This window comes from Struthio camelus, chromosome 36, assembly GCF_040807025.1.
Source record: "Struthio camelus isolate bStrCam1 chromosome 36, bStrCam1.hap1, whole genome shotgun sequence".
In the NCBI taxonomy this organism is placed as follows: Eukaryota; Metazoa; Chordata; class Aves; order Struthioniformes; family Struthionidae; genus Struthio; species Struthio camelus.
This window is the reverse complement of record NC_090977.1, coordinates 61,970-81,885: the sequence shown is the minus strand read 5'-3', so window position 1 is coordinate 81,885 and position 19,916 is coordinate 61,970. Positions and strand designations below refer to the sequence as shown.

Here is a 19,916-nt window from a genome sequence, read left to right as displayed (position 1 = left end):
GCACCCCCGGCGGGGTCCTGCGCGGCGGCGGCGGAAGTGACGCAGGCGGCCCCGCCCCTCCCTCCCCGGCGGCTCGCAGCGCGCTCGGCGGTAAGTGGATGGCGGCGCGGCCCGGCCCGGCCATCGGCCCCGCATCGCCGCCGCCGCCGCCCATCCGGCCCCGCCGCCCGCCGATACCGCGCGGCGCCGCCGCCCCGCGCCCGCCGCCGCCGCCGCCCGCCTCGGCCCGGCCCGGCCCGGCGCTGGGGGCGGGCCGCGGCGCCCCCGGCCATTGTGGGCGCCAAGATGGCGGCGGCGGCGGCGGCGGCCGGACCCGCGCGGGAGGCGCCGCCCGCGGAGGGGGGATCCCGGCTCCGGGGGGGGGCACGGGGGGGAGGCGGCTGCGCGGAGCCTCCCTGAGGGCCGCTTGGCGGGGCCGGACGCCTGGGCCCCTCTAGGCCGTTGGCGGGAGCCGGACGCCTGGGCCCCTCTAGGCCGTTGGCGGGAGCCGGACGCCTGGGCCCCTCTAGGCCGTTGGCGGGGGCCGGACGCCTGGGCCCCTCTAGGCCGTTGGCGGGGGCCGGACGCCTGGGCCCCTCTAGGCCGTTGGCGGGGGCCGGACGCCTGGGCCCCTCTAGGCCGTTGGCGGGGGCCGGACGCCTGGGCCCCTCTAGGCCGTTGGCGGGGGCCGGACGCCTGGGCCCCTCTAGGCCGTTGGCGGGGGCCGGACGCCTGGGCCCCTCTAGGCCGTTGGCGGGGGCCGGACGCCTGGGCCCCTCTAGGCCGTTGGCGGGGGCCGGACGCCTGGGCCCCTCTAGGCCGTTGGCGGGGGCCGGACGCCTGGGCCCCTCTAGGCCGTTGGCGGGGGCCGGACGCCTGGGCCCCTCTAGGCCGTTGGCGGGGGCCGGACGCCTGGGCCCCTCTAGGCCGTTGGCGGGGGCCGGACGCCTGGGCCCCTCTAGGCCGTTGGCGGGGGCCGGACGCCTGGGCCCCTCTAGGCCGTTGGCGGGGGCCGGACGCCTGGGCCCCTCTAGGCCGTTGGCGGGGGCCGGACGCCTGGGCCCCTCTAGGCCGTTGGCGGGGGCCGGACGCCTGGGCCCCTCTAGGCCGTTGGCGGGGGCCGGACGCCTGGGCCCCTCTAGGCCGTTGGCGGGGGCCGGACGCCTGGGCCCCTCTAGGCCGTTGGCGGGAGCCGGACGCCTGGGCCCCTCTAGGCCGTTGGCGGGGCCGGACGCCTGGGCCCCTCTAGGCCAGTGGGGGAGCCGGACGCCTGGGCCCCTCTAGGCCGTTGGCGGGGGCCGGACGCCTGGGCCCTTTTAGGCCAGTGGGGGGGCCGGACGCCTGGGCCCCTGTAGGCCGTTGGCGGGAGCCGGACGCCTGGGCCCCCTGAGGGCCGTTGGCGGGAGCCGGACGCCTGGGCCCTTTGCAGATGTTGGGGGGAGGGCCGGACGCCTGGGCCCCTCTAGGCCGTTGGCGGGAACCGGACGCCTGGGCCCTTTGCAGACGTTGGGGGGAGCCGGACGCCTGGGCCCCCTGAGGGCATGGGGGGGGGCACTGGGGTTCTATGCAGGCTGTTGGGGGGCGCCCGGACGCCTGGGCCCCCTGAGGGCACGGGGGGGGCACTGGGGTTCTATGCAGGCTGTTGGGGGGCGCCCGGACGCCTGGGCCCCCTGAGGGCACGGGGGGGGGCACTGGGGTTCTATGCAGGCTGTTGGGGCGCCCGGACGCCTGGGCCCCCTGAGGGCACGGGGGGGGGGCACTGGGGTTCTATCCAGGCTGTTGGGGCGCCCGGACGCCTGGGCCCCCTGAGGGCACGGGGGGGGCACTGGGGTTCTATGCAGGCTGTTGGGGGGCGCCCGGACGCCTGGGCCCCCTGAGGGCACGGGGGGGGGGCACTGGGGTTCTATGCAGGCTGTTGGGGGGCCTGGACGCCTGGGCCCCCTGAGGGCACTGAGGGGGGGCACTGGGGTTCTATCCAGGCTGTTGGGGGGTGCCCGGACGCCTGGGCCCCCTGAGGGCACTGAGGGGGGGCACTGGGGTTCTATGCAGGCTGTTGGGGGGCCCGGACGCCTGGGCCCCCTGAGGGCACGGGGGGGGGCACTGGGGTTCTATGCAGGCTGTTGGGGGGCCCGGACGCCTGGGCCCCCTGAGGGCACTGGGGGGGGCACTGGGGTTCTATGCAGGCTGTTGGGGGGCCCGGACGCCTGGGCCCCCTGAGGGCACGGGGGGGGGCACTGGGGTTCTATCCAGGCTGTTGGGGCGCCCGGACGCCTGGGCCCCCTGAGGGCACGGGGGGGGGCACTGGGGTTCTATCCAGGCTGTTGGGGGGCCCGGACGCCTGGGCCCCCTGAGGGCACTGGGGGGGCACTGGGGTTCTATGCAGGCTGTTGGGGGGCCCGGACGCCTGGGCCCCCTGAGGGCACTGGGGGGGCACTGGGGTTCTATGCAGGCTGTTGGGGGGCCCGGACGCCTGGGCCCCCTGAGGGCATGGGGGGGAGCACTGGGGTTCTATCCAGGCTGTTGAGGGGCCCGGACGCCTGGGCCCTCTGAGGGCACTGAGGGGGGGCAGTGGGGTTCTATCCAGGCTGTTGGGGGGTGCCCGGACGCCTGGGCCCCCTGAGGGCACGGGGGGGGGCACTGGGGTTCTATCCAGGCTGTTGGGGGGCCCGGACGCCTGGGCCCCCTGAGGGCATGGGGGGGTACTGGGGTTCTTCGCAGGCAGTTTGGGGGCGCCCGGACGCCTGGGCTCCCTGAGGGCACTGGGGGGGGGCACTGGGGTTCTATGCAGGCTGTTGGGGGGCCCGGACGCCTGGGCCCCCTGAGGGCACGGGGGGGGCACTGGGGTTCTATGCAGGCTGTTGGGGGGCCCGGACGCCTGGGCTCCCTGCAGCCTGACGGGGACACTGGGGTTCTTCGCAGGCAGTTTGGGGGCGCCCGGACGCCTGGGCCCCTCCTCCTGCGGCGGGGGGGGGGGGTCGGGGTTGCGCCGGGGGGAGCCGGCCGCCGGAGCCCCGGGGCGGGCGAGCTGACGGCCCGGCCCGCAGGCTCCCGGCACCATGGCGGAGAACGACGTGGACAACGAGCTGCTGGACTACGAGGACGACGAGGTGGAGAACCAGGCGGGGGGCGACGGCGTGGACGTGCCCTCCAAGAAGGACGTCAAGGGCTCCTACGTCTCCATCCACAGCTCCGGCTTCCGCGACTTCCTGCTCAAGCCGGAGCTGCTCCGCGCCATCGTCGACTGCGGCTTCGAGCACCCCTCGGAAGGTGGGGCCGGGGGCCGGCGGGGGGCGGCCCGCCCCGGCCCGCCCGCCCGGGTCCTCACCGCCCCGCTCCTCTGGCCCCGCAGTGCAGCACGAGTGCATCCCGCAGGCCATCCTGGGCATGGACGTGCTCTGCCAGGCCAAGTCCGGCATGGGCAAGACGGCCGTCTTCGTGCTGGCCACGCTGCAGCAGCTGGAGCCCGTCACGGGGCAGGTGAGGGGGGGGCGCGGGCGGGGGGGGGGGCCGGGGAGCCCCGGCCCCGCTCACGGCCCGGCGGCCCGCAGGTCTCGGTGCTGGTGATGTGTCACACGCGGGAGCTGGCCTTCCAGATCAGCAAGGAGTACGAGCGCTTCTCCAAGTACATGCCCAGCGTCAAGGTGAGGGGGCTGCCGAGACGGGGCTGGAGGGGGCGGGGGCGCCGAAGGGGGCTCGGGGGGTCCGGGGCTGCCGCGGTGGGGCAGGAGGGGGGCGCGAAGGGGGCACAAAGCGGGGAGAGGTGATGGGGTCTGGGGGCGCGAAGGGGTCTTGCGGTGGGGGGGTATTGGGGCACAAGGGGGGGACACGAAGGGGTCTGGGGGGGCACGAGGGGGCTCTGAGGTGCGACGGGGGCGTGAAGGGGGCCCGCGGGGGGGCGTGAAGCGGCTTTGGGACGAGAGGGGGGACATGGAGAGCGTCCGGGCCGCGAGGGGGACACAAAGGGGGCAGGAGGGGGCACGGGGGGGGGGCTGTGGGGCACGAGGTGGGACGTGAAGGGGGCAGGAGGTGGGTGTGGAGGGGCTCTGGGACAAGGGGGGGCACGAAGGGGCTGTGGGGCACAAGGGGGGGTAAAGGGGGACACGAAGGGGCTGCAGGAGGCGAGGGGGGACATGAGGGGGGACACAAGGGGGGCGCAGGGGGGTCCGGAGCAGCGAGGGGGACGTGCGGGGCGTCGGGGGGGTCCGGAGCGGCGAGGGGGACGTGCGGGGCGCCGGGGGGGCCGGAGCGGCGAGGGGGACGTGCGGGGCGCCGGGGGGGTCCGGAGCGGCGAGGGGGACGTGCGGGGCGCCGGGGGGGTCCGGAGCACCGAGGGGGACGTGCGGGGCGTCGGGGGGGTCCAGAGCGGCGAGGGGGGCGTGCGGGGCGCCGGGGGGGTCCGGAGCACCGAGGGGGGCGTGCAGGGGGCCGGGGGGGTCCGGAGCGGCGAGGGGGACGTGCGGGGCGCCGGGGGGGTCCGGAGCGGCGAGGGGGACGTGCGGGGCGCCGGGGGGGTCCGGAGCGGCGAGGGGGACGTGCGGGGCGCCGGGGGGGTCCGGAGCGGCGAGGGGGACGTGCGGGGCGCCGGGGGGGTCCGGAGCGGCGAGGGGGACGTGTGGGGCGCCGGGGGGGCCGGAGCGGCGAGGGGGACGTGCGGGGCGTCGGGGGGTCCGGAGCGGCGAGGGGGACGTGCGGGGCGTCGGGGGGTCCGGAGCGGCGAGGGGGACGTGCGGGGCGCCGGGGGGGTCCGGAGCGGCGAGGGGGACGTGCGGGGCGCCGGGGGGGTCCGGAGCGGCGAGGGGGACGTGCGGGGCGCCGGGGGGGTCCGGAGCGGCGAGGGGGACGTGCGGGGCGCCGGGGGGGTCCGGAGCGGCGAGGGGGACGTGCAGGGGTCCGGGGGGGTCCGGAGCGGCGAGGGGGACGTGCAGGGGTCCGGGGGGGTCCGGAGCGGCGAGGGGGACGTGCAGGGGTCCGGGGGGGTCCGGAGCGGCGAGGGGGACGTGCAGGGGTCCGGGGGGGTCCGGAGCGGCGAGGGGGACGTGCAGGGGTCCGGGGGGGTCCGGAGCGGCGAGGGGGACGTGCGGGGCGCCGGGGGGGTCCGGAGCGGCGAGGGGGACGTGCAGGGGTCCGGGGGGGTCCGGAGCGGCGAGGGGGACGTGCAGGGGGCCGGGGGGGTCCGGAGCGGCGAGGGGGACGTGCAGGGGGCCGGGGGGGTCCGGAGCGGCGAGGGGGACGTGCAGGGGGCCGGGGGGGTCCGGAGCGGCGAGGGGGACGTGCAGGGGTCCGGGGGGGTCCGGAGCGGCGAGGGGGACGTGCGGGGCGCCGGGGGGGTCCGGAGCGGCGAGGGGGACGTGCAGGGGTCCGGGGGGGTCCGGAGCGGCGAGGGGGACGTGCAGGGGGCCGGGGGGGTCCGGAGCGGCGAGGGGGACGTGCGGGGCGTCGGGGGGGTCCGGAGCGGCGAGGGGGACGTGCGGGGTCCGGGGGGGTCCGGAGCGGCGAGGGGGACGTGCAGGGGGCCGGGGGGGTCCGGAGCGGCGAGGGGGACGTGCAGGGGTCCGGGGGGGTCCGGAGCGGCGAGGGGGACGTGCGGGGCGTCGGGGGGGTCCGGAGCGGCGAGGGGGACGTGCGGGGCGCCGGGGGGGTCCGGAGCACCGAGGGGGACGTGCGGGGCGTCGGGGGGGTCCGGAGCACCGAGGGGGACGTGCGGGGCGCCGGGGGGGTCCGGAGCACCGAGGGGGACGTGCGGGGCGCCGGGGGGGTCCGGAGCGCCGAGGGGGACGTGCGGGGCGCCGGGGGGGTCCGGAGCGCCGAGGGGGACGTGCGGGGCGCCGGGGGGGTCTCCGGAGCGGCGAGGGGGACGTGCGGGGCGTCGGGGGGGTCCGGAGCGGCGAGGGGGACGTGCGGGGCGCCGGGGGGGTCCGGAGCGGCGAGGGGGACGTGCGGGGCGCCGGGGGTCTCCGGAGCGGCGAGGGGGACGTGCGGGGCGCCGGGGGGGTCCGGAGCACCGAGGGGGACGTGCGGGGCGCCGGGGGGGTCTGGAGCGGCGAGGGGGACGTGCGGGGCGCCGGGGGGGTCCGGAGCACCGAGGGGGACGTGCGGGGCGCCGGGGGGGTCCGGAGCGGCGAGGGGGACGTGCGGGGCGTCGGGGGGGTCCGGAGCGGCGAGGGGGACGTGCGGGGCGCCGGGGGGGTCCGGAGCGGCGAGGGGGACGTGCGGGGCGCCGGGGGGGTCCGGAGCGGCGAGGGGGACGTGCGGGGCGTCGGGGGGGTCCGGAGCACCGAGGGGGACGTGCGGGGCGCCGGGGGGGTCCGGAGCACCGAGGGGGACGTGCAGGGGTCCGGGGGGTCCGGAGCGGCGAGGGGGACGTGCAGGGGTCCGGGGGGTCCGGAGCGGCGAGGGGGACGTGCGGGGCGTCGGGGGGGTCCGGAGCGGCGAGGGGGACGTGCGAGGCGTCGGGGGGGTCCGGAGCACCGAGGGGGACGTGCGGGGCGTCGGGTGGGTCCGGAGCGGCGAGGGGGACGTGCGGGGCGCCGGGGGGGTCCGGAGCGGCGAGGGGGACGTGCGGGGCGCCGGGGGGGTCCGGAGCGGCGAGGGGGACGTGCGGGGCGCCGGGGGGGTCCGGAGCACCGAGGGGGACGTGCGGGGCGCCGGGGGGGTCCGGAGCACCGAGGGGGACGTGCAGGGGTCCGGGGGGTCCGGAGCGGCGAGGGGGACGTGCGGGGCGCCGGGGGGGTCCGGAGCGGCGAGGGGGACGTGCGAGGCGTCGGGGGGGTCCGGAGCGGCGAGGGGGACGTGCGGGGCGCCGGGGGGTCCGGAGCGGCGAGGGGGACGTGCGGGGCGTCGGGGGGGTCCGGAGCGGCGAGGGGGACGTGTGGGGGTCCGGGGGGGCCGGGGGGGCGCGGCGCGCTGAGCCGGCGGCCCGGCCCGCAGGTGGCGGTGTTCTTCGGGGGGCTGTCGATCAAGAAGGACGAGGAGGTGCTGAAGAAGAACTGCCCGCACATCGTGGTGGGCACGCCGGGCCGCATCCTGGCCCTGGCTCGCAACAAGAGCCTCAACCTCAAACACATCAAGCACTTCATCCTGGACGAGTGCGACAAGATGCTGGAGCAGCTGGGTGAGGCGGGGGGGGGCCCCGGCGGGCACGGGGGGGGGTCCCGGCCCGCCCCCCGCCGCCCTGACCCCGCTCTCCCCCCAGACATGCGCCGCGACGTCCAGGAGATTTTCCGCATGACCCCGCACGAAAAGCAGGTCATGATGTTCAGCGCCACCCTCAGCAAGGAAATCCGGCCCGTCTGCCGCAAATTCATGCAAGACGTAATTACCCCTTCTACCTTCTTTGCCCCCGGCGCCCCGGGGGCTGCCCCCCGGCCCCGCCGCCCCCCGGCCTAGGCGCCCCCGCCCCCCACCCCCCCCGCGGAAGATCTCTCGGGTCGCCCCGCGCTCCGGCGCTGCCCCCCTCCTCCTCCTCCTCCTCCTCTTCCTCCTCCTCCTCCTCCTCCTCCTCCCCCCGACGCCCGGCGAGGAGCCCCCCGCGTGGGCGGCGCCGCCCCCCGGCGCTCCGGAGACCTCGGCGCAGAGCGGTCGGCGGGACGCGGACGGCGCGACGCCCGGCGGTGCGGCCAGCGGACCCAGCAGGCGCCCGGAGCCGCCTTTATCCTTTTGTTTTCCGCGCGGCGGCGGCGGCGGCGGCGAGGTGGGGGGCGGCGGGGGGGCCCCGCCGTGGGGCGGCAGGGGCGAGCCCCCCCCTCCCTTGAGGGGCGACTCGGCCCCCCTCCCCCCGGCGGCGGGGGGGCGGTGGTGAGGCATGCTGGGAACGGTCCTCCGGGGAGTCTTCCCAGCATGCCCTGGGCTGGGGGGTGGGGGGGAGGGGGCTGCAATCCCAGGATGCTCTGGGGCTGGGGGGAGGGTGTCAGGGCCGCCGTGGCGCGACGGGAGCGGAGCTGTGGGGCAGGGGCTGCTATCCCAGAGTGCACCGGGAGCCCAGTTGTGGGGCAGGGCCTGGTTAGGGGGTGCCACTATCCCAACATGCAGTGGGGCTTGGTTAGGGGGTGCTGTTATCCCACGATGCAGCAGGGCCTGGTTAGGGGGTGCCGCTATCCCACAGTGCAGCGGGGCCCAGCTATGGGTCATTGCTCTCCCACGATGCAGTGCGGCTCGGTTATGGGGTGCTGCTATGTCTTAATGCAGCAAAGGCCACTTATGGGGCACTGCTTTCCCACAATGCAGCAGGGCCCAGTTGTGGGTTGCTGCTATCCCATGAAGCAGCGGGACCCATTTACAGGGTGCTGCTATCCCAGAATGCAGCGGGACGTAGCTGTGGGTCAGTGGTGTCCCAGAGTGCAGCGGGACGTAGCTGTGGGTCAGCGCTGTCCCAGAGTGCAGCGGGACGTAGCTGTGGGTCAGTGGTGTCCCAGAGTGCAGCGGGACGTAGCTGTGGGTCAGCGCTGTCCCAGAGTGCAGCGGGACGTAGCTGTGGGTCAGTGCTGTCCCAGAGTGCAGCGGGACGTAGCTGTGGGTCAGTGCTGTCCCAGAGTGCAGCGGGACGTAGCTGTGGGTCAGCGGTGTCCCAGGGTGCAGCGGGACGTAGCTGTGGGTCAGTGGTGTCCCAGAGTGCAGCGGGACGTAGCTGTGGGTCAGCGCTGTCCCAGAGTGCAGCGGGACGTAGCTGTGGGTCAGTGGTGTCCCAGAGTGCAGCGGGACGTAGCTGTGGGTCAGTGCTGTCCCAGAGTGCAGCGGGACGTAGCTGTGGGTCAGCGCTGTCCCAGAGTGCAGCGGGACGTAGCTGTGGGTCAGTGCTGTCCCAGAGTGCAGCGGGACGTAGCTGTGGGTCAGCGCTGTCCCAGGGTGCAGCGGGACGTAGCTGTGGGTCAGTGGTGTCCCAGAGTGCAGCGGGACGTAGCTGTGGGTCAGCGCTGTCCCAGAGTGCAGCGGGACGTAGCTGTGGGTCAGTGGTGTCCCAGAGTGCAGCGGGACGTAGCTGTGGGTCAGTGCTGTCCCAGAGTGCAGCGGGACGTAGCTGTGGGTCAGTGCTGTCCCAGAGTGCAGCGGGACGTAGCTGTGGGTCAGTGCTGTCCCAGGGTGCAGCGGGACGTAGCTGTGGGTCAGCGCTGTCCCAGAGTGCAGCGGGACGTAGCTGTGGGTCAGCGCTGTCCCAGAGTGCAGCGGGACGTAGTTGTGGGTCAGCGCTGTCCCAGGGTGCAGCGGGACGTAGCTGTGGGTCAGCGGTGTCCCAGAGTGCAGCGGGGCGCAGGTGTGGGTCAGTGGTGTCCCAGAGTGCAGCGGGGCGCAGGTGTGGGTCAGTGGTGTCCCAGGGTGCAGCGGGACGTAGCTGTGGGTCAGTGGTGTCCCAGAGTGCAGCGGGACGTAGCTGTGGGTCAGCGCTGTCCCAGAGTGCAGCGGGGCGCAGCTGTGGGTCAGCGCTGTCCCAGGGTGCAGCGGGGCGCAGGTGTGGGTCAGTGGTGTCCCAGAGTGCAGCGGGACGTAGCTGTGGGTCAGCGCTGTCCCAGAGTGCAGCGGGACGTAGCTGTGGGTCAGTGCTGTCCCAGAGTGCAGCGGGACGTAGCTGTGGGTCAGTGCTGTCCGAGGGTGCAGCGGGGCGCAGGTGAGGGGCAGCGCTGTCCCAGAGTGCAGCGGGACGTAGCTGTGGGTCAGCGCTGTCCCAGAGTGCAGCGGGACGTAGCTGTGGGTCAGCGCTGTCCCAGAGTGCAGCGGGACGTAGCTGTGGGTCAGCGGTGTCCCAGGGTGCAGCGGGACGTAGCTGTGGGTCAGCGCTGTCCCAGAGTGCAGCGGGACGTAGCTGTGGGTCAGCGCTGTCCCAGAGTGCAGCGGGACGTAGCTGTGGGTCAGCGCTGTCCCAGAGTGCAGCGGGACGTAGCTGTGGGTCAGTGGTGTCCCAGAGTGCAGCGGGACGTAGCTGTGGGTCAGCGCTGTCCCAGAGTGCAGCGGGACGTAGCTGTGGGTCAGCGGTGTCCCAGAGTGCAGCGGGACGTAGCTGTGGGTCAGTGCTGTCCCAGAGTGCAGCGGGACGTAGCTGTGGGTCAGCGCTGTCCCAGAGTGCAGCGGGACGTAGCTGTGGGTCAGTGCTGTCCCAGAGTGCAGCGGGACGTAGCTGTGGGTCAGCGCTGTCCCAGGGTGCAGCGGGACGTAGCTGTGGGTCAGTGGTGTCCCAGAGTGCAGCGGGACGTAGCTGTGGGTCAGCGCTGTCCCAGAGTGCAGCGGGACGTAGCTGTGGGTCAGCGCTGTCCCAGAGTGCAGCGGGACGTAGCTGTGGGTCAGCGCTGTCCCAGAGTGCAGCGGGACGTAGCTGTGGGTCAGCGCTGTCCCAGAGTGCAGCGGGACGTAGCTGTGGGTCAGCGCTGTCCCAGAGTGCAGCGGGACGTAGCTGTGGGTCAGCGCTGTCCCAGAGTGCAGCGGGACGTAGCTGTGGGTCAGTGGTGTCCCAGAGTGCAGCGGGACGTAGCTGTGGGTCAGCGCTGTCCCAGGGTGCAGCGGGACGTAGCTGTGGGTCAGCGCTGTCCCAGGGTGCAGCGGGACGTAGCTGTGGGTCAGCGCTGTCCCAGAGTGCAGCGGGACGTAGCTGTGGGTCAGCGCTGTCCCAGAGTGCAGCGGGACGTAGCTGTGGGTCAGCGCTGTCCCAGAGTGCAGCGGGACGTAGCTGTGGGTCAGCGCTGTCCCAGAGTGCAGCGGGACGTAGCTGTGGGTCAGCGCTGTCCCAGAGTGCAGCGGGACGTAGCTGTGGGTCAGCGCTGTCCCAGAGTGCAGCGGGACGTAGCTGTGGGTCAGCGGTGTCCCAGAGTGCAGCGGGACGTAGCTGTGGGTCAGTGGTGTCCCAGAGTGCAGCGGGACGTAGCTGTGGGTCAGCGGTGTCCCAGAGTGCAGCGGGACGTAGCTGTGGGTCAGCGGTGTCCCAGAGTGCAGCGGGACGTAGCTGTGGGTCAGTGCTGTCCCAGAGTGCAGCGGGACGTAGCTGTGGGTCAGCGCTGTCCCAGAGTGCAGCGGGACGTAGCTGTGGGTCAGTGCTGTCCCAGAGTGCAGCGGGACGTAGCTGTGGGTCAGCGGTGTCCCAGGGTGCAGCGGGACGTAGCTGTGGGTCAGCGGTGTCCCAGAGTGCAGCGGGACGTAGCTGTGGGTCAGTGCTGTCCCAGAGTGCAGCGGGACGTAGCTGTGGGTCAGTGCTGTCCCAGAGTGCAGCGGGACGTAGCTGTGGGTCAGCGCTGTCCCAGAGTGCAGCGGGACGTAGCTGTGGGTCAGCGCTGTCCCAGAGTGCAGCGGGACGTAGCTGTGGGTCAGTGCTGTCCCAGAGTGCAGCGGGACGTAGCTGTGGGTCAGTGCTGTCCCAGAGTGCAGCGGGACGTAGCTGTGGGTCAGCGGTGTCCCAGGGTGCAGCGGGACGTAGCTGTGGGTCAGCGCTGTCCCAGGGTGCAGCGGGACGTAGCTGTGGGTCAGCGCTGTCCCAGAGTGCAGCGGGACGTAGCTGTGGGTCAGCGCTGTCCCAGAGTGCAGCGGGACGTAGCTGTGGGTCAGTGGTGTCCCAGAGTGCAGCGGGGCGCAGGTGTGGGTCAGCGGTGTCCCAGAGTGCAGCGGGACGTAGCTGTGGGTCAGCGCTGTCCCAGAGTGCAGCGGGGCGCAGGTGAGGGTCAGCGCTGTCCCAGGGTGCAGCGGGGCGCAGGTGTGGGTCAGCGCTGTCCCCGAGTGCAGCGGGACGTAGCTGTGGGTCAGCGGTGTCCCAGAGTGCAGCGGGACGTAGCTGTGGGTCAGTGCTGTCCCAGAGTGCAGCGGGACGTAGCTGTGGGTCAGCGCTGTCCCAGAGTGCAGCGGGACGTAGCTGTGGGTCAGTGCTGTCCCAGAGTGCAGCGGGACGTAGCTGTGGGTCAGCGCTGTCCCAGAGTGCAGCGGGACGTAGCTGTGGGTCAGTGCTGTCCCAGAGTGCAGCGGGACGTAGCTGTGGGTCAGCGGTGTCCCAGAGTGCAGCGGGACGTAGCTGTGGGTCAGCGCTGTCCCAGAGTGCAGCGGGACGTAGCTGTGGGTCAGTGCTGTCCCAGAGTGCAGCGGGACGTAGCTGTGGGTCAGTGGTGTCCCAGAGTGCAGCGGGACGTAGCTGTGGGTCAGTGCTGTCCCAGAGTGCAGCGGGACGTAGCTGTGGGTCAGTGGTGTCCCAGAGTGCAGCGGGACGTAGCTGTGGGTCAGCGCTGTCCCAGAGTGCAGCGGGACGTAGCTGTGGGTCAGTGCTGTCCCAGAGTGCAGCGGGGCGCAGCTGTGGGTCAGCGGTGTCCCAGAGTGCAGCGGGACGTAGCTGTGGGTCAGCGCTGTCCCAGGGTGCAGCGGGACGTAGCTGTGGGTCAGTGCTGTCCCAGAGTGCAGCGGGACGTAGCTGTGGGTCAGTGCTGTCCCAGAGTGCAGCGGGACGTAGCTGTGGGTCAGCGGTGTCCCAGAGTGCAGCGGGACGTAGCTGTGGGTCAGCGCTGTCCCAGAGTGCAGCGGGACGTAGCTGTGGGTCAGCGCTGTCCCAGAGTGCAGCGGGACGTAGCTGTGGGTCAGTGCTGTCCCAGAGTGCAGCGGGACGTAGCTGTGGGTCAGCGGTGTCCCAGAGTGCAGCGGGACGTAGCTGTGGGTCAGTGCTGTCCCAGAGTGCAGCGGGACGTAGCTGTGGGTCAGTGCTGTCCCAGAGTGCAGCGGGACGTAGCTGTGGGTCAGCGCTGTCCCAGAGTGCAGCGGGACGTAGCTGTGGGTCAGTGGTGTCCCAGAGTGCAGCGGGACGTAGCTGTGGGTCAGCGCTGTCCCAGAGTGCAGCGGGACGTAGCTGTGGGTCAGCGCTGTCCCAGAGTGCAGCGGGACGTAGCTGTGGGTCAGCGCTGTCCCAGGGTGCAGCGGGACGTAGCTGTGGGTCAGCGCTGTCCCAGAGTGCAGCGGGACGTAGCTGTGGGTCAGCGGTGTCCCAGAGTGCAGCGGGACGTAGCTGTGGGTCAGTGCTGTCCCAGAGTGCAGCGGGACGTAGCTGTGGGTCAGTGCTGTCCCAGAGTGCAGCGGGACGTAGCTGTGGGTCAGCGCTGTCCCAGGGTGCAGCGGGACGTAGCTGTGGGTCAGTGGTGTCCCAGAGTGCAGCGGGACGTAGCTGTGGGTCAGTGCTGTCCCAGAGTGCAGCGGGACGTAGCTGTGGGTCAGTGCTGTCCCAGAGTGCAGCGGGACGTAGCTGTGGGTCAGTGCTGTCCCAGGGTGCAGCGGGACGTAGCTGTGGGTCAGCGCTGTCCCAGGGTGCAGCGGGACGTAGCTGTGGGTCAGCGCTGTCCCAGAGTGCAGCGGGACGTAGCTGTGGGTCAGCGCTGTCCCAGGGTGCAGCGGGACGTAGCTGTGGGTCAGTGCTGTCCCAGAGTGCAGCGGGACGTAGCTGTGGGTCAGTGCTGTCCCAGAGTGCAGCGGGACGTAGCTGTGGGTCAGCGGTGTCCCAGAGTGCAGCGGGACGTAGCTGTGGGTCAGCGCTGTCCCAGAGTGCAGCGGGACGTAGCTGTGGGTCAGTGGTGTCCCAGAGTGCAGCGGGACGTAGCTGTGGGTCAGTGCTGTCCCAGAGTGCAGCGGGACGTAGCTGTGGGTCAGTGCTGTCCCAGAGTGCAGCGGGACGTAGCTGTGGGTCAGTGGTGTCCCAGAGTGCAGCGGGACGTAGCTGTGGGTCAGTGGTGTCCCAGAGTGCAGCGGGACGTAGCTGTGGGTCAGTGCTGTCCCAGGGTGCAGCGGGACGTAGCTGTGGGTCAGCGCTGTCCCAGAGTGCAGTGGGACGTAGCTGTGGGTCAGCGCTGTCCCAGAGTGCAGCGGGACGTAGCTGTGGGTCAGCGCTGTCCCAGAGTGCAGCGGGACGTAGCTGTGGGTCAGCGGTGTCCCAGAGTGCAGCGGGACGTAGCTGTGGGTCAGCGGTGTCCCAGAGTGCAGCGGGACGTAGCTGTGGGTCAGTGGTGTCCCAGAGTGCAGCGGGACGTAGCTGTGGGTCAGCGCTGTCCCAGAGTGCAGCGGGGCGCAGCTGTGGGTCAGCGCTGTCCCAGGGTGCAGCGGGGCGCAGGTGTGGGGCAGCGCTGTCCCAGGGTGCAGCGGGGCGCAGGTGTGGGTCAGTGGTGTCCCAGAGTGCAGCGGGACGTAGCTGTGGGTCAGTGGTGTCCCAGAGTGCAGCGGGACGTAGCTGTGGGTCAGTGGTGTCCCAGAGTGCAGCGGGACGTAGCTGTGGGTCAGTGGTGTCCCAGAGTGCAGCGGGACGTAGCTGTGGGTCAGTGGTGTCCCAGGGTGCAGCGGGACGTAGCTGTGGGTCAGTGGTGTCCCAGAGTGCAGCGGGACGTAGCTGTGGGTCAGTGCTGTCCCAGAGTGCAGCGGGACGTAGCTGTGGGTCAGTGGTGTCCCAGAGTGCAGCGGGGCGCAGGTGTGGGTCAGCGCTGTCCCAGAGTGCAGCGGGACGTAGCTGTGGGTCAGCGGTGTCCCAGAGTGCAGCGGGACGTAGCTGTGGGTCAGTGCTGTCCCAGGGTGCAGCGGGACGTAGCTGTGGGTCAGTGGTGTCCCAGGGTGCAGCGGGACGTAGCTGTGGGTCAGTGGTGTCCCAGAGTGCAGCGGGACGTAGCTGTGGGTCAGTGCTGTCCCAGAGTGCAGCGGGACGTAGCTGTGGGTCAGTGCTGTCCCAGAGTGCAGCGGGACGTAGCTGTGGGTCAGCGCTGTCCCAGAGTGCAGCGGGACGTAGCTGTGGGTCAGCGCTGTCCCAGAGTGCAGCGGGACGTAGCTGTGGGTCAGTGCTGTCCCAGAGTGCAGCGGGACGTAGCTGTGGGTCAGCGCTGTCCCAGAGTGCAGCGGGACGTAGCTGTGGGTCAGCGCTGTCCCAGGGTGCAGCGGGACGTAGCTGTGGGTCAGTGCTGTCCCAGAGTGCAGCGGGGCGCAGCTGTGGGTCAGCGCTGTCCCAGAGTGCAGCGGGACGTAGCTGTGGGTCAGCGGTGTCCCAGAGTGCAGCGGGACGTAGCTGTGGGTCAGCGCTGTCCCAGAGTGCAGCGGGACGTAGCTGTGGGTCAGCGCTGTCCCAGAGTGCAGCGGGGCGTAGCTGTGGGTCAGCGGTGTCACAGAGTGCAGCGGGGCGCAGGTGTGGGGCAGCGCTGTCCCGGGGCGCGGGTGTGGGGCAGGCCCCGGTGGGGGCGCGGCGGGGGGCCCGGCCGGCCGGCGGGGCGCTCAGCCCGCTCTCCCCCCAGCCCATGGAGATCTTCGTGGACGACGAGACCAAGCTGACGCTGCACGGGCTGCAGCAGTACTACGTCAAGCTCAAGGACAACGAGAAGAACCGCAAGCTCTTCGACCTGCTCGACGTCCTCGAGTTCAACCAGGTGCCGCGGCCGGGGGGCTCCGGGGAGGGACCCCGCGCCCGGGGGGCTCCGGGGAAGGACCCTGGAGCATCTCGGGGGGCTCTGGGGGGACCGCGGAGCCTGAGAGAGCTTCAGGGGCTTCAGGAAGGGACCCCAGGGTGTCCTGGAGAGTCTGGGGGGGCTCCAGAGAGAGACAGTGACGTCCGGGGGGGTCTCGGGGGGGTCCAGGGAGGGGTCCTGATGTCCATGGGCAGGTTGGGGGTCTCCAAGGAGGGACCCGGGCGTCTGAGGAGGGTTTCGGGGCTCCAGGAAGGGGTGCTGGGGTCCAGGAGGGGTGTCAGGGGCTGGGGGGACTCCGGGGGGGACTGCAGAGCGTGAGGGATCTTCAGGGGCTTCAAGAAGGGACCCCAGGGTGTCCTGGAGAGTTTCGGGGGGCTCCAGAGAGAGACTGTGATGTCCAGGGGGGTCTCGGGGGCTCCAGAGAGGGGTCCCGATGTCCAGGGGGGTCTCGGGGGTCTCCAGGGAGGGACCGTGATGTCCGGGGGGGTCTCGGGGGGCTCCAGGGAGGGGTCCTGATGTCCAGGGGGGTCTCGGGGGGCTCCAGAGAGGGGTCCCGATGTCCAGGGGGGTCTCAGGGGGGCTCCAGGGAGGGACCTCGGTGTCCAGGGGGGTCTTGGGGGGCTCCAGGGAGGGACCTCGGTGTCCAGGGGTGGGTTGGGGGGCTCCAGGGACGGGTCCCGATGTCCAGGGGGGTCTCGGGGGGCTCCAGGGAGGGACCCGGGCGTCTGAGGAGGGTTTCGGGGCCCTGGGAAGGGGTCTGGGAGTCCAGGAGGGGTGTCAGGCTGGGGGGGACCCCGAGGTCCGCGGGGGGGGGGGGGGGGCCGTCTCTGGGGACGGGCCCCGGCGTCCGGGACCCCCAAGTGACCCCCCGCCCGCCCCCCGCAGGTGGTGATCTTCGTGAAGTCGGTGCAGCGCTGCATCGCCCTGGCGCAGCTGCTGGTGGAGCAGAACTTCCCGGCCATCGCCATCCACCGCGGCATGCCCCAGGAGGAGCGGTGCGCCGGGGGGCCGGGGGGGCCGGGGGGGGCCCGGGGGGGGGCCCGGCCTCCCTGACACCCCCCGCCCCGTCCCCCCCAGGCTCTCGCGGTACCAGCAGTTCAAGGACTTCCAGCGCCGCATCCTGGTGGCCACCAACCTCTTCGGGCGGGGGATGGACATCGAGCGGGTCAACATCGCCTTCAACTACGACATGCCCGAGGACTCGGACACCTACCTGCACCGGGTGGGTGCCGGGGCCGGGCGGGGGCCGGGCGGGGGGCCGGGCCGGGCGGGGGGCTGACGGCGGCGCCGCCTCCCGTCGCGCAGGTGGCCCGGGCCGGGCGCTTCGGCACCAAGGGCTTGGCCATCACCTTCGTGTCGGACGAGAACGACGCCAAGATCCTCAACGACGTGCAGGACCGCTTCGAGGTGAACATCAGCGAGCTGCCCGACGAGATCGACATCTCCTCCTACAGTGAGCGGGGGGCCGGGCGGGGGGCCGGGCGGGGGGCCGGGCCGGGGCCGCCCTCACCCCGCTCTCCCCCCCCTCCAGTCGAGCAGACCCGATAAGCTGCCCGGCGCCCGCCGCCCTCCCGCCCGGTTCGCGTCTCCTCGTTCCTCCCCTCTTCCGACCGTCCGGCTGCCGAGGGAGCCCCCGAAACCGCCGACGCCTGCCCGGAGGGGGGCCCCCGAAACCGCCGCCCTGGCCGGGAGGGGGCCCCCGAAACCGCCGCCGCCCGGACGCAAGAGGAAGCGGGGAGGCCCCGCCCCGCCAGCCGCCCCCCCCCACGGCTGCCGCCGCCTCCCCGCGGCGCCTCCCCCGCCCGGACCCGGGGGGTTTTATAGAAAAAAGGCCTGAAAAGACAAAAAAAAAGAGAAAAAGCCCGAGCTCGGCGGGGGGCGGGGGCTCCGGAGGGCCCCTCCCCCCCGGGCTCCCCTCAGCTGTACAATTTCTGGTTTTTTTGGTAATAAAGTCGCCCGGCCTCGCCGGGTCCCTGGACGCCGCTGTCTGCCTCGGGGGCGGGGCCGCGGGAGGGGCGGGGCCGGCGGGGCGGGGCTTAGCAGGGCGGGGGTTGCGGTGGGGGCGGGGTCGCGGGAGGGGGCGGGGCTGAGGGAGGCGGGGTCCGCGCAGGCGGGCGGGGAGCGAAGCCGCGGCGGCCATCTTGCGCGCGGGCAGCGCCGCCATCTTTGAGGCGGGCGGGCCGAGGGGGCGGGGCCTCGGCGCCGCCGCTATAAAGGGCCCCGCGGGGGCGGCGCGCGGCCTCTTCCCGCCGGACGCCGGGGAGCCGCGGGCAGGTGGGGGGCGCCCGGACGCCTGGGCCCCGCTGTTGGGGGTGGGGGGGAGCCGGGACGCCTGGGCCCCGTTGTGGTGGGGGGGGGGGAGCCGGGACGCCTGGGCCCCGTGGAGGGGGGGCGCCCGGACGCCTGGGCCCCGTTGTTGGGGGGGGGGGGAGCCGGGACGCCTTGGCCCCGTTGTTGGGGGGGGGGGGGAGCCGGGACGCCTGGGCCCCGTTGTGGTGGGGGGGGGGGAGCCGGGACGCCTGGGCCCCGTTGTTGGGGGTGGGGGGGGGGAGCCGGGACGCCTGGGCCCCGTTGTTGTGGTGGGGGGGAGCCGGGACGCCTGGGCCCCGTTGTTTGGGGGGAGGGCGGGACGCCTGGGCCCCGTTGTTGGGGGGGGGGGGAGCCGGGACGCCTGGGCCCCGTTGTTTGGGGGGGGCGGGGAGCCGGGACGCCTGGGCCCCGTTGTTGTGGGGGGGGGGGGAGCCGGGACGCCTGGGCCCCGTTGTGGTGGGGGGGGGGAGCCAGGACGCCTGGGCCCCGTTGTTGGGGGGGGGAGCCGGGACGCCTGGGCCCCTGCCCCTTGGGGCGTCGCCATGATGATCCCCTAGACTAGAGTCTCCGACCCCCCTGACGACCCCCCCAGCCTGAGCGACGCCCCCTCCGTCCCTCCCCCTCCCCGGACGCCTCAGTCCCTCCCCCCCCCCCCGTTCACCCCTCTCTCTCTCCCTCCCGCAGGTCGGAGCCCCCGGACGCCTGGGCCCCCCCGGCTGCGCCATGGGGTGAGGATTCCCCCCCCCCCCCGATCCCCGCGGGTCCGGGGCGTCGCTGTGATGATCCCCCCAGACTAGAGTCTCTGACCCCCCCTGACGACCCCCCCAGCCTGAGCGACGCCCCCTCCCTCCCGCCCCCCCGCCGGACGCCTGGGTCCCTCCCGTTCGCTAACACCCCCCTTCCCCCCCCCCCCGTGTGTCTCGCAGGAGCCCGAGGCCCGTCGGCACCGGCATGACGCGGTGAGTGACCCCCCCCCAACCGGGCCCCCCCCGGGGCCCCCCGGCGATGAGGAACCCGCACCGAGGCCGATCCCGCCGTGACGACCCCTCGCAGCGCCCTGAGCCGAGGCGGCCCCGGGACCCCCCCGTTAACCCCCATTACTCCCCCCTGTTACCCCCCTGGTGACCCCCCCCGGGACCCCCCTGTTCCCCCCCGGGATGCCCCCATTACCCCTTCCAGGACCCCCTTGTTCCCCCCCCCCGAGACCCCCTGTTACCTCCCTTGGGAACCTCCCCATCCCCCCCCCCGGGACCCCCCCGTTAACCCCCATTACCCCCCCCCGGGACCCCCCTGTTCCCCCCCCGGGATGCCCCCATTACCCCTTCCAGGACCCCCTTGTTCCCCCCCCCCAAGACCCCCTGTTACCTCCCTTGGGAACCTCCCCATCCCCCCCCCGTTACCCCCCCGGGACCCCCTTGTTCCCCCCCCCCTTGACGCTTCTCTTTCCCCCCCCCCCAGCCGCGGCCCGGAGCCTGCGAGGGACAAACGGCGCCCGTGTCGCAGGGGGGAGGGGAGCAGCTGGAATTGGGGCAAATAAAGCTGATTCTGGGTCTGGATGCGGCCTGGTGGTGTCTCTTTTCGGACGGGGGGGCGGGGGATGCTCTGTTTACATAGCAACAGGGGGGGTCGCGCGGAGGTGGTGGGGGGGGGTTCCCGCCTTTTTTGTCCCCCTTCCCGACCGGTGGGGGTGGCCATGTCGGGTGTGGGCAGCGCCGCTACCGGCCGCCATCTTGGGTGAGGGCACCCCCGCCCCCCGGCCTGTTTATTGTCGGGGCTCCTCAAACCGGGGGGCAGCGCCCCTTCCCCCGCCCCGGGACCCCTCCTTTGTTTTTATTTAAATAAACACGGATTTGGGTGAGAGCTGGCCCCGTCAGTCGGGGGGGTTGTGCTCCTGTAACACAACGGGGGCCTCGGCTGCTCTGCCCCCTCCCCCCCGGGCACAACATGGGCCCTGCCGCGGGGTGGGGGGGGCACCAGCGCCATCTTTACGCTCGGGCCTACCGCAACACACGGGGGAGGGGGCGGGAAACGGGCCCGGCCCGCAGCCAAGATGGCGGCGCCCTCAGCCAAGATGGCCGCTCTGCCCAGGGCGCAATCGCCAAGATGGCGGCCGCCGCGGCTTCACTCCCTCACCCGCAGCGCGCATGCGCGAAGCAGCGAGGCCCCCCCCACCCCCGTCCCGGCTGGGGTGGCGGCGGCGGACGCCTGCTGAGCGGCGCAGGCGCGGCGCGGGCAGCCCGGCGCGGCGGCGGG

The 19,916-nt window shown here is 73.5% G+C and overlaps 1 protein-coding gene and 1 long non-coding RNA gene across 2 annotated transcripts; both read left to right on the top strand.

Annotated features, from left to right (window-relative positions):
- DDX39B (DExD-box helicase 39B) lies at positions 1-17,331 on the top strand. Its single transcript, XM_068923952.1, has 11 exons — positions 1-90; positions 3,024-3,246; positions 3,329-3,456; positions 3,528-3,620; positions 6,907-7,090; positions 7,172-7,290; positions 15,183-15,314; positions 16,239-16,348; positions 16,431-16,575; positions 16,659-16,806; positions 16,885-17,331. The coding sequence occupies exons 2-11, from the start codon at positions 3,036-3,038 to the stop codon at positions 16,899-16,901; spliced, it is 1,287 nt and encodes a 428-aa protein (XP_068780053.1). The 5' UTR covers positions 1-90; positions 3,024-3,035; the 3' UTR covers positions 16,902-17,331.
- A 967-nt stretch (positions 17,332-18,298) lies between these two features.
- On the top strand, positions 18,299-19,219 carry LOC138063851 (uncharacterized). The gene is made up of 3 exons (XR_011137180.1): positions 18,299-18,391; positions 18,590-18,622; positions 19,122-19,219. It is a non-coding gene; the product is annotated as an uncharacterized lncRNA (long non-coding RNA).
- The last annotated feature ends 697 nt before the right edge of the window (positions 19,220-19,916 follow it).